This window comes from Phalaenopsis equestris, unplaced genomic scaffold (genome assembly GCF_001263595.1).
Source record: "Phalaenopsis equestris unplaced genomic scaffold, ASM126359v1 Scaffold000021, whole genome shotgun sequence".
NCBI classification, from domain to species: domain Eukaryota; kingdom Viridiplantae; phylum Streptophyta; class Magnoliopsida; order Asparagales; family Orchidaceae; genus Phalaenopsis; species Phalaenopsis equestris.
In genome coordinates, this window is record NW_018164463.1 from 387,781 (window position 1) to 401,774 (window position 13,994).

General features: G+C 32.9%; 1 protein-coding gene across 1 annotated transcript in view; it reads right to left on the reverse strand.

Annotated features, from left to right (window-relative positions):
- Positions 1-1,351: 1,351 nt before the first annotated feature.
- Positions 1,352-13,994, reverse strand: part of LOC110018396 — a 68,310-nt gene continuing 55,667 nt past the window's right edge. The window contains exons 11-14 of the mRNA XM_020715697.1: positions 10,067-10,126; positions 2,440-2,532; positions 2,291-2,353; positions 1,352-1,634 (exon numbers count right to left, since the gene is read on the reverse strand). Of these exons, the coding sequence (XP_020571356.1) occupies positions 1,530-1,634; positions 2,291-2,353; positions 2,440-2,532; positions 10,067-10,126 (321 nt within the window). The 3' untranslated portion in view covers positions 1,352-1,529. The remainder of the gene's footprint in view (positions 1,635-2,290; positions 2,354-2,439; positions 2,533-10,066; positions 10,127-13,994) is intronic.

The following is a 13,994-nucleotide window of genomic DNA, read 5'->3' on the forward strand; positions in this document are numbered from 1 at the left end:
TGAAATATATATTTCAATATATAGTTAAGTGAGTACTCTTACTTTTAGATTTATAGTAATACTTTGTTTCTTCTTAATTAATTACATTAATAGTTATTGATATCTATAAATTCATGTTGTGTGTGGGTGTGTGTGTGTGTGTGTGTGTGTGTGTGTGTGTGAGGGTGTGTGGGTGTGGGTGTGGGTGTGTGCGTGGGTGGGTTATGCCCACATCAACATAAGATGTAAATAATCTCCTAATATTCCTAGTAAAGAAATACTACTAACATTCCTTTACTTAATGTATGTGAAGAAGCCTTTACATATCTCTCTCTCTCTTGTGTGTGTGTGTGTGTGGGTGGGTGGGTGTGTGTGTGTGTGGGGGTGTGTGCGTGTGAGTGCGGGTGCGTGCGGGTGCGTGCGTGTGTGTGCTTATGATCTGTGTGCGCGCGCTTATGATGCAGCCACTATTTACAGTTCTAGTGAGGAAAAGTTCTAGTGAGGAAATGTTTGTGTAAATGAAAAGGAATATTAATTGATATAACGATATAGATATATTGATATAATAAAATCCATTGAATAACATGAATTATTGTAAGTGATCATATTCATAAATTATCAAATATTTTATAGTAATTTATTAAAAGCTTAACTGACATACATAATATTTTCTTTTTTCTTGTAATATTATAATTTATGTGTAAATATTTACTAACTTTAATTAATTAACTGTTGTTTTAAACTAGCTTTGCAGGTGTTATTTATTGATTAAAAAAACTAAACAATAATAATAAAAAAAATGTTTATAGAAGACAGAAATAACATGTAATAAGATGAATTTAATTGTATTGATTTAATTTAATTTCTTAGTAGTTTTATTTATTTATTTATTAAATGTTATAAAAAAGTTTAATTGTCGTCGTTTGATCGTTTGTATCTTTTTTAGTTAATTTCAAGCTCTGGGTCTGATCATGACACATTTACTCCATATAATTTATAGATCTATCAAAACATCCTTAAAAGGCAAGTGATTAGCCTTCAAAGGAAGTTCAAATCATAAGTTACATAAATGAAAATAATGTATCATGTAAGAATTTAGGGGCAATTACATGATTCCACCAAATTCATATGCATCTACATCAACTTTTTCTATATTTACACCCAAATATTTCATATCACATAAAAAATATCACTTATTTAACTTTTAAAAAGTGAAATACACCGTCACATGCATAGGCACGATGACATATATGTAAAAATTGAATTGTAAGTATTAAATATGTAAATACATAGGAATTAAGTGGTACGTAAGTAAATCTTTCAACAATTTTACCATATATATCTGTTCTATGTACAAACAAGCTGCATGAGAATTGAAAGAAGCAAAACGTTCGAAGCATAATATCCTCCACAAAAGAGCTACTACAAATCAATTTACAAAAACTAATCAATGAACATATTCAAGTATGGACACAAATGCAAACCTGCAAATACCCCTAAAACAAAACCTATACATCTTGATATGTTATAGAAAACTGAATAGAAAAGATTCAACCCACGTTACCTACTTGAGAAGATGAGTGGCATCTCTGATCTGAAATTCTCTTCTGCAGCTCCATAGTTGAAACCCTTTCCGCCTCCAGTGCTCTCTCAAGCTATAAATCGGTATTATTAAATTAAAAAAAAGAAGAAAAAGAAAAAAACAACCATAAATCGGTATAAAATGAAACAAGAGAAAGAAAAGGTTGCAGCAGCGACATATTGCACTATTATTCCTCCTAAAGGGAAAATTTTTTTGTCCGGACTCCCAACGTAGCTCTACATGCGGACTCCAATAATATGCCGCCAACAGTGCCACATCGTGGAGGTTATTTCGGGGTTATTGAAGTGAAACCACTAAGGTTATTTCGAGGTTATTGAAAAAGAACTCATATATTCCACTTTAATAACCCAGAAATAACCTCCGTGGTTCCACTTCAATGACCACAAAATAAAACCGCAAAAGTTATTTATAAGTTATTTCTAGGTTATTGAAGAGAAACCATATATTATAATACAATAACCCTGAAATAACTCATAAATAACCTCCGTGGTGTTATTTATAGGTCATTGAAGAGAAACCCAACGCGGAGGTTATTCCGGGTTTATTTTTGGGCTATTTCTAGGTTATTGTGGAATGCGTGGTCTCACTTTAATATTTTTTAGGTGGGCCCGATATAGCACACATGACAATATATTACTGAGAGTCCGCATGTAGAGCTATGTTCTGAGTCCAGACAGAAAAATTATATAAAACTGTATTCATTCATACCTTTGCTGCTCGAGAACTCCATTCACCTAATATAGCTCTCAGTCTTTCGTTCTCTTCGACATACTGCAATTAAACCAATAATTGAAGAATGAGACAAAGTTTGGCTCACTAGTGGAATAATTCGAAAGAAAAAGATTGAAAACAATTACTTTATTATTGGTTACACGAATTTGCTGTATTTCATTGTCTCTCTCTGCAATTAAGTTGCGGGCAAGGCGTAGCTCCGAGTGCACGTGATTCATCTGTGATACCATTAGAACCTAAGATCAGCCACATATTTAATGGAAATAGCTTCTTGGCGATTGAAAAGGGAATGGTTAGTGGTATCATTACATATCTGGCAAAATTTAAGGGACAGCTTTTCTCAGATTATGAAAAAATTATATATATAGTCTAATATTTGACAAAAAAGAGCTTTAGGATGAAAACGAGAAGAAGGAAAAGATAGAACCAAGGTAAATGGGTGATTGATTTCCAATTAATAATATAAAAAGGAGTAAATAAAGAATTTTAAACATGTCAATTTGTTAAGATTACTTAACAGAATCTAAAGCATATCGTTTATGGCAAATTGGTATTTACTTCACAAATGATCATCACCTCAATTATACGCGAACAACTTTTAAAATAAAGTTGTTAACTATATTTAAAACTAATTCAATAATCACTCGAATATCACTCAAATTTTAATCAAATTTTATTGATCAATAATCAACTCGAATATCACTCAAATTATAATCAAGTTTTATTGACTCCAACTCAATATCAATATACTCTAACATGCAGATAACTCCTCCAAATAATTTGATTCAACACAAATCAACTCAACATTAATACAGGCACATGTTTATGTATAACTGTTATGCACGTACATAGAAATTACCAATAACATATAATTCTAAAACTAGAAACTACTACAATTAAAAAATAATAAAAAAAGAGAAGATATCAAAAGGGGAAAATCCTAAATTCTGACCCCCGCTTTCACAAAAAGATATCAAAAGGGGAAAATCCTAAATTCTGACCCCGCTTTCAAGTTGAATCATTGGTATCTATCATGCTCAACTTGCTTACAAGGAACTCAAAACTAGCCTTGAAAAGTCCTTTGATGAAGATAGTTGCTATTTTTTGCGTTATTAGAGTGGAAGACATGCAAATTGCTCCACAATCAATTTTCTCTTTTATAAAGTGTCTATCATTATCCACACGTTTTGTGCGATCATGTTGCACTGGATTTTCAACAATGCTTATGACAGTTTTATTGTCACTATATAGCTCCATTGGCATGCTTATTAGGATCCGTAGCTCATCAAGAATTTTATTCAGCCACAACAACTCACCTACTCCATTAATCATATCTCGATATTATGCCTTGTCACTTCTCCTTGCCACCACATTTTGTTTCTTACTTCGCCATGCAACCAGATTTCCCTGGACATAAATGCAGTATACGGACGTCAATGTCCTGCCAACAACTAAGCCCATCTAATCTACATCGGTGTATGCCTCTATATTAGCTTCATTTATCTTCTAAAAGAGTAAACCTTTACCTGGTGCACTTTTTAGGTTTTTTAGAATCATGTTGACTGCTTCAAGATGTTTCTCAAGGCCAATGCATAAATTGACAAACCAAACTTACAACAAAGGCGATATCCAATCATGTATATAATAAGCATATCAACATTTCCACCAACATTTGATATCCAACACCATTCACTGGGTCACCTTCCTTCCCATATCCCAATTTTTGATTTGGATCAATCGGAGTGTATGCAGCCCATAACTACTCACCCAATTCCCTTTAGAAGACTAGACATATTTCCGTTGGGAAAGAGCAATCCCTTTCTTCGATCTAGGAACCTCCATGCCAAGAGCATACCTTAGGGATCCTAAGTACTTCGTCCCAAAAATTGATGAGAAGAAAGTCGGTTCATTTCATATATGTCATCTCCGGCGAGAACTATTTCATTCACATACACAATCAATAAGGTTATCTTCACATCCTTTGAATGTCTGAAGAATATTATATGATCTCCTTGCTTTTGAGTATATTCTTATGTTAAAAAAATCGTGTAAATTTCTCAAACCATGTTGTCGGTGACTATTTCATCCCATATATGACTTTTTTAGTGTACACATCTTTGTGTCGAACTTTTCACTAAATCCTAAAGGTGCATCCATATACACTTCGTCCTCTAAGTCTCCATTAAGTAGCGCAATTTTATATCCAACTATTGTAATGGTCAATCAAAATTAACTGCAAGTAAAAGAACTCTTACAGAGTTTAGTTTTGTGACTAGTGAATATGTTTTAGTAATCAATGTCATAAATCTGAGTGAATTCCTTGGCAACCAATAGTTGAATCTTTGTACCATTCTAGAGAACCCCCAAAATTATACTTGAATGTGAACACTTTTCTTCCCTCTAGAAAGATTAATCAATTCCCACACGTCATTTTTTTCTAGGGCTTTCATTTCCTTGAAGACAACCAACTTCCACTTAGGAACTTTCAGAGCAGCCTTCACAGCATTAGGAATCTTCATACAAAACAAATGTGTGGTTAAAGCCCAAAAAATGGGTGAGAGATTTTTATATGACACAATGAACGTTAGGTGCAATTCCCCACTCCCTTACAAGCAGTATGGAATGATTGGAATCATTAGATTTAGGATAAGGGTTAGACTCAGGTTTAGGACAAGAAGACTCGGAACTCAAAGATAGAGTGGACACATCATGAGGTAAAAGTTCAATGAAGACATTACCTGGTGGATTCATGGATTATGGGCCACCCTCCACTTAGAAACTTTCAAAAAATCCTACACAGTATTAAGAATCTTCATACAAGACAAATGTGTGGTTAAAGCCAAAAAAATGGGTGAAAGATTTTTATATGACAAATAATCAGACAATGAATGTTGGGTGCAATTCCCCACTCCCTTACAAGCAGTATGTGATGATTGGAATCATTAGATTTAAGATTAGGGTTAGACTCAGGTTCAAGACTAGAAGACTTGGAACTCAAAGATGGAGTGAACTGATCATGAGGTAAAAGCTCAGTGAAGACATTACCTGGTGGATTCATGGATTATGGGCAATGTAAATGATTTGTAGACTATTTCTATTGAGTTTTCCTTTGTCACGATAGATAATGTCAGGCGGTATCAATGTCATAGTTTTTTTTAATGTTACCTCTTTGTTAGTTGTTGTAGAATTATAAACATCATAAGACGGCACTATAGTAAGATCTAAATCGTCTTCGATATATAAAAAACTCGACCCACTTTCTCCTGAAATACTATAGCTTAAAATTTCAGGTTGGACAATCAAAGTTGGGGAGATTATTTTGTAAGTTTTGGCTTGAAGAAACTCCTGAAAATTAGTAATTGAATCTTTGTTTTGTCCCTCCCCCCTGAAGATGAGGTAAAAAAAGGGTTGTAATTCAAAATATGTGATATCACGGAAACAAATATTTTTCTATGATAGAATTATACTTGATTGTGAACACTCGTTTGCATCTAACAGTTTTTTTTCCCTCTAGATAGATCAACCAATTCCTATGTGTCATTTTTTTCCATAGCATTCACCTCCTCAAAGACAACCTCCTTCCACTAGTTAACTTTCATAACATCTTGCACATTATTAGAAATCTCCATACAAGACAAATATACGGTAAAAGCCTAAAAAATGGGTGAGATTTTATATGAGAGTTAAGGAAAAAAACTTGAATTATGGGGGTCTAAGTTGGAGTCTAAAGGCCTTCATTTGAGTAGATTTAAAACTGAATACATGGAATGTAATTTTAGTGGTAGTACCTATAGTGGCAAAGTTATAACTATGGGTGATCAAATCATTAAAAGGTGCGCACATTTTAGATATCTGATGTATATTCTTCAAGTGATGGTTATATGGATGGGGATGTTACTAGTAGAATTCAGGTTGGTTGGTTAAAGTGGAGCAATGCATCGGGCCTATTGTGTGATAGAAAAGTACCGCTTAGACTTGAAAGAAAATTTTATAAGATGGTGGTAAAACAAAGGCATTGAATGTTGTCCTTTAAAAGAGAAGCATAATACTAAGTTAAGTGTTTCCTAGATGAGAATGCTTAGGTGGATTAGTGGTTTTACACTTAGAGACAAAATGCGAAACAAATCTATCCGTGAAAGAGTTGATACAACTCTAGTTGCAAACAAGACGAGAGAATCATCATAGATGGTTTGGTCACATTAAACATTGACCATCTCATGATTTGGTTAGGAGAGTAGATGTTTAAGATTCAACTTATGTCAAGAAAGGCAGAGGAAGACCAAAAAAAACTTGAGCATATTCTATAAACAATGATCTTAATCTATTAGAATTAAATGAAACATGACACTCAATAATAACACACAATGGAGAAAAAGGATTCATATAGCAGACCCCACTTAGAGGGATAAAGGCTTTTTGTTCTTATTCACATGACACTCAATAATAACACACAATGGAGAAAAAAGATTCACTTAGAGGGATAAAGGCTTTTTGTTCTTATTGTTATATAATGAGACAATGAATGTTGGGTGTAAAATCTCACCCCCGTACAGGCAACAATATAATGACTGGAATCATTAGATTTTAGGATTAGGGTTGGTATCAGGTTCAGGACTAGAAGACTCGAAACTCAAACATGAAGTGAACTGATCATGGGGTAAAAGGTTTTCATAGATTTTGGGCAAAACAAATGATTTGTAGACTCTTTCTTTTAAGTTGTTTTTTTGTTATGAGTAGACAATGTCAAATGATTTGTATTTATTTTTCAAGTTTCCTCTGTTAGTTATTATAGGATTATGTAGAAAGAACTAAACCGTCTTCAATATTTAAAAAACACAACCCACTTTCTTTTGGTATAATATAAGCCTAAATTTTAGTTCGAACAATCAAGGTTAGGTAGATATTATTTTATAAGCTTTGGTTAAAGAAACTCTCAAAATCAATAGTTGAATTTTTGTTTTGTCCCCCCTGAGATGAGGTGAAAAAAAGGGGTTGTAATTCAAAAAAATTGCATCCATGCAAACAAATATATTTTTAAAAATACGATCAAAACATTTATGCTCCATTTGAGTGGGAACATAACCAACAAACACACATTTTATAGCTCGGGATTCAATTTTTGCTTATTATGACTATGAATGTGAACCAATTCATTACACCCAAATATCTTTAAGGCAAAGAAAACAAAAGCCAATTTGATGGCTAAATTTTATGAAAAACAACATGAAGGTATTTCAAAGATCAAAACTTTGTTGGATGTTCTATTATTGAGAAATGTAGCAGTAAGGACGACTACACCTCAAAGATATTTTGGCGTATAATTGGTAAATAGCAATGTCAGAACTACTTCTAATAAGTGTTTATTTTTTCTTTCAGCCATACTATTTTTTTATGAGGTGTCAAGAGAAGAGCTTTAATGAACTATTCTTTTTTTCAAAAAAAAATTAACCTAAAATATTTTTAAAATACTCTCAACCATTATAACTTCATGATATTTGAATAGTTTTTTGAAATTGTGTCTGTACCGTGGTGTAAAATTTTTTGAAAATCATTTCCACTTCAGGTATTTCTTTCATTAAATATACTCAACTTAACCATGTGTGATTACCAATAAAGGTAACAAATCATTTTTTTTCCCAGACTAGGTAAGGTGCTTACAAAGACCTCTGATATTACTAAGAATCAGAATAAAATGTGTACTTAGTTTGTAAATGTGGGAAGCCAAAGATGCACAATGATGTTTGACAAACTAACTGACTTCACATTAAAAAGATGACAAATTTTTAATTTGAAATAAACTAGAAACAAGAAGTTTAAATATTGGAAACTATGATGACCCAACTTATAATGTCATAGTATAATATCATCATATTTGGAAACAAAACCTAAATTTAAACAAATATTTTGATTGCCTATTAACATCAAGCCCATCATCAAAATAATAGTCAATTATTTTCCTTAGCATTGGGAGTCATCCTCCCAATGGTCAATTCCTGAAACGCACAATAAGAAAAGTAGACATTAACTTGAAATTGATAATCAAAATTAATCTTGCTAATGGACAATAAATTACAAGACAAATTGGGAACATGGAGACATCACGAAGGGTTAACAATGAGGTGAGTTTGACAGTTCATATACTGACAATTACTGAGAGGGAACCATCAACAATTTTGACTCTTTTATTGCATGCACAAGGTCCATAAGACGAATAATTTAAAACAATCAGTCATATGATTAGTTGCGCCAAAATCAATTATTCAAGAATGAATAAAATTAATGTTAACACAACAATGCAATGGCTAGACAGTTAACCTTCTGTACATAAGAACAAGATAAAGTCTGACAATTTTGGAAATTGAAACAACTTGTACATGTGCTTTAATTGTTTTTTAGTGACAGATATTGTATCCAAGTTTGTAGAAGGCTCTTGAGTTTCATCAACATTGGCTTGATAGGCCCGACCTTCATGTTTAGATTTTGATTTCCAATTTATAGGTTTATCATGAAACTTCCAATATGTCTACATCATATGCCATAATTTTTTCCAATGCTCACATCACCATGGGTAGGGCGAATTAGTTTTCAAATTACTAGAACTAATAGAAACAGTAAAATTTATTAATCAATTTCAATAACGAGTTATTTCAGCTGGGCCAACTTCTGATCCAATTCAATTCTCCGGTTAATGGACTCTGAAACGGAAGCCTTCTTTATGGAAAACAAGAGGAACAAAAAGAAGTCATCTTTCTCTAAAATTACAAATTCTAATGGCGTCGAACACCAAGAAGAAGCCAACCGCTGAAAAACAAAAAATAGCATGAGAGAGAGTAGAAAGCATAGGTTGTGGAGACAATCCCTACCGCAAAGAAGCCTCATACTGAGAAGCGGCTTCTGGCTCGCCTCACACTGAGAAGCAGGCTTCTGGATCGTCTCACATTGAGAAGCAGCTTCTGGCTCGCCTCACACTGAGAAGCAGCTTCTGGCTCGCCTTGCACTAAGAAGCGGCTTCTGGCGTCAACGGAGGCTGAATGTCGTGATCTAGTCGTTGCCTTCCGAGCTGGCTCTAATCACAAAGTCTGAATGACGCGATCAAGCTTTTGCCTCCAATTACGATTGAGAAGCGGCTTTTGGAGTCAAAGGAAGGAGACAAGAAGTAAGGATGTCTTTGAATATCGTGACCCAGTCGTTACCTTCCCAACTGGCTCTAATCCCTATTGCTTGAAAGCCACGATCAAGTTGTTGCCTTCCCATCTGGCACTAATCGTGACTGTATCACGAGAGTCCTTCACCACCTCGATCCAGTCGTTGCCTTCCAAGCGAGACCTAATCATGATTGTCTCGTGAGGGGTCTCCGAACACCTTAATCCAATCGTTGTCTTCTCATACATGATTCAATCATTTCCTTCCTAGCTATAATTGAGACTGTATCGTGAGGAAAGACAATGGTATTGAGCAAACTCAGGAGGGGTAGGAGTTACGCAATAGAACCCACGGATGATCTCAACAAGATTAGGTTGTCATTTCAAAAGAAAAGATGTGATCTGATACCATGTATTTTTTGGGAGGAAAAAAATAATTATACATCTTCAATTTCCTAAAACTCGAAAACTACCAAAAATTAAAAATAATAAAAATAGAGGATATAGAAAGGAAAAAATTCCTAAAATTTTGGGGAAAACAAACTAGTAAAATAAGTGACAAGATAAAGTTAGATTTATTCATGGAATTTAAATAAAAAGATAATATTACCTCAGCAGATAAAGCCCGAATTTCTTGGTCACGAGCAGCCAAGAGATGAGCAAGGTCAACCTGCATGTAACGCAACAGAAATAATTAGCTATTCTGTGTTGAAAAGCTCTAAATTCGAGGAGTTACGAACAGCCGGAACATGGTCATCTTTGTTTTGACTAATTCTCATATAAAAAAAGTTGACATTAACATAGACAAACACCGAGTAATTCCTTCACTTCAAATAAAACAGTGAGCAAAAATATGGATTGATACAATTAAACCTCTTTCATAAAATCAATACCAATGTAAAATAAATTTACCAAAATAACCCTGAACAATGACTAGAAGACTAGATTTTGGAGCAAACAAGTAGCATCAAGCCAGCCAAACTGAAGTTAGAAGCAAATTTCTCAAAAAAAAAAAAAGGGCCTCAGGATGGCAATCTTTGCGTGAGAGGAGAAAGTTACTGCTCATGAATAATATCTAAAAATTCTTATTAGATTGCTCTAATCAATGAATTCATTCCACCCTAAATGTTGAATCCATAGAAAATCACCAAACTTAGCTTCCAGAAATATCATAGTGGACTATCGCCAACTTTTTGTGAATGTACTTTTACAATTTAATAGACAATTTCCTACTAATATCTTCATGTAATTTAGGAAAATCATACGAATAACGCAAGTAATGGATATGTTATGAAGCGCAGAAATCACCACCAGGCTAAATGCGTCCTAAGGAACAATAAAAAAGACAGCGCACAGATTAATTTCGCTGAACACTAGCATTCAAGAAAGAAAAAATACATGTCACATTTACTATACAACTGTAATGGCCTCAGTTACAGCATTATAGATCTAATTATTAACATGCAATTTAATTCTAGCAACTCAACATATCGAAAAATATAACTTGAAACAAAAGAAAGCCTTAAATAAAAAATTAGTTGAATCTACTCAAATATATAATCAAATTGAATGTATGACATATAAATAAAGATATGATCAATATTTATTTAATATTTAAAGAACATGCTATAAAGAATATTTAAAGATATCACCAATATTTAAAGCATATGTTAGGGAACTCTTATGTTGGGGAAAATTCAATCTTCTTCAATAGTTTATATGGCCTTTGAGGCAAGGTGACAACCCATGATGAAAGAACATGAAAATAGTTGAACATTACACATTAAACAAGTGACATTACTATAACATAACCTCTATGAAATAAAATTGTTATGATTACATACAATAAACTGCCTATGAACATGTCTTTTTATTATACTTATGATTTCATGCTTACGACCTATATGTTATACTGCAATCTTGATTTTTATATTATCTGCTCTATTTTCATGTTCTTTATCATGCTAGCATATTATTACTTGTATGTGCAGAGATACACAGTTTCCTGCGAGCATGTACGTTGTTTATTTTTCATGTATAAAATCATATGTTAACCCTGATTATTTCTCTGAGCTCATTTTGCTCATTTATTGTTGTTGCCTTTCAAGTAAAGGCAACGAGCACCAGGACAAATAATTAGAGGTGTCTTTGTATAGTTTTTGCACGATACTTTGGTAGCTTGTACATATATTTTGGGTATGTATTTTTATTATATTGGATTTAGCAGCTTTGTATAATTTTAATATTTTAGATGATATAATTTTCATGCTATCAACTAGATATATGAAATGCAAAATATCACGTAAATTGTGGTGATCTAGTTAGATTAATTCATCATCCAGTGTGTCGTGATTATAAAATTTATGACAAGTACTGATGAAAGTTGATCTGAACAAATTGCCAGTCTCGTCGCACCACGATTAACCCTACCAGAAGAGTTAGTTGGGGTGTGACACCAAAAAGAATAATTGTAAATATAGATTGATTTTTTATGAGAAAAAAAAATAGAAAAGTGCAAAAGACAATCCTAATCTTACATTGAAAAATAAACTTTTGAATTTGCTGCAGTGGTTTGCTTGTTGCAAAAAGTTTCTCATTTTTAACCCGACTCAGTAGCAAGCTTCTAATGGATCTCATTTGCTTGCTCGAAACTTATATATCAGTGGATCTCATTTCCTAATATTCGAACTTGGAGGCTTGATTTACTTGAGGATTTATTTTGCAGTCCAGAAAATTGGAAATAATTGGTGTCGAGCTAGAGTTATTTCCGGATTTAATTTAGATTTCTGAAAATCAAGCTATTCAACTCCCAAGAACAACATGACCTAGCGAGCGATGAATTAAAAGATTTGAAATTAACGTGCAAATATTGCAACAAAAAAAATCAATCAGTTTGTATTTTTCCTTTTCTTCTCTTAAGACTGTCATTGTCGGTCTCAAGCTCTGATGTGAAAAGTGAAGGGTTGCATTAGTCAGACGGCAGCTAGCGTAAAACCTGTCGAAAAAATCATGACAAGAATCTTTTTTATCATTGTGTATGTGCTAGAGTGTCCCTTGGAAGCGACGCGTTGTATGACATGAATACAGTGAAAAGTGTGTAAGGGTCGCTACACCAGCGTCCGTGTTTAGTGTCAAATAAGCAAAGGTTCTCATATTACGGACGAACGCGGGTAAATAAATTAATTCATGTAACTAATGAAACTAATATTAAGATAGGATCATGGAATATATGTTATCTTAATAGTAAATTAATGGAATTAGTTGATATTATGGTTCATAGAAAGATTAATAACTTATGTATTCAAGAAACTAAATGGGTTGGAAAAAAGGCAAAGGAGATTGATAACTTAGGTTTTAAACTTTGGTATTCTGATAAGAGTCACACTTGAAATGATGTAGGTGTAATTGGCTGTTTATTTTCATCTATAATGATTTGAAAGATAATGTTGTAAAAATTAATAGAGTTTATAGCCCTTAAGATTATAATTGATACTAAGATTTTTAACATTATAAGTGCTTATGCTCCTCAAGTAGGTTTATCAAGTAGGTTTAGATATAGGTTCATATAGGTTCTAAAGATGAATTCTGGAATGACTTAGAAGACTTAATACGAGAAGGCTTAATACGAATGATCCCTCTTGAGAAAAAAAAAATTTATTTGAGAAGATTAAAATGAGCATGTCGGTAGAGTGGTAGAAGATTTAAAAAATATTCATGATGGCTACAGTTTTAGAGTGACTAGGGGTGTAAACGAGACGAACATGAGCGAGCCCGAACTCAGCTCGTGTTCGACTCGTTTATATTTCGAGCTCAAAAAGTGTGTTCGTGTTCAACTCATTTGCTTAACGAGCCGAACACGAGATGTTCACGAACAAAGTGTTGTTTTGCCAACTTTGACAACCCTAATCACGTAGCCATAAAATGTTAAGGGTTGGGGCAAGGATTAAAAATTATAGTTTATATTAAAACACCATTTGAATCTAGTTTAATAAATTGTATTCTATTTTTTTAATTAATACTTTTAATTGATTATAAATCTTTGTAGCCTTGTAGTCAATTAAATTTAAAAAAAAAACTACTCATCAATATATATATATATATAATTGATGAGTAGTTTTTAAAATCAAAACGAGTCAAACACGAGCTATTCGCGAACAACGAGCCATTTTGACAGCCCTATGAGTGACTAATGAAAAAGGTAGTCATTTTAGATTACATGATTTTGTTATTACTAAAAATTTATTCAAAAAAAGAGATAGAGTTATCTTATTACTTATAAGAATGGATCTAACAAAACACAAATTTATTTTTTTCTTATAATAAAAAGAGATCGTCGAGATTGTAAAGATTGTAAGATCATTCCAAGTGAGAATTTAAATACCCAACATCGATTATTAGTTCTAATATTAAAATGAAAAGTTGTAAAATAAAGAATACTATGACTTATCATCGTAGAATTAGACAGGGGAACTTAAAAGACAAAATTATTTGTATTAGTAAATTTCAATATTTTAAAATTTGGGATGTTCATAAAGAAG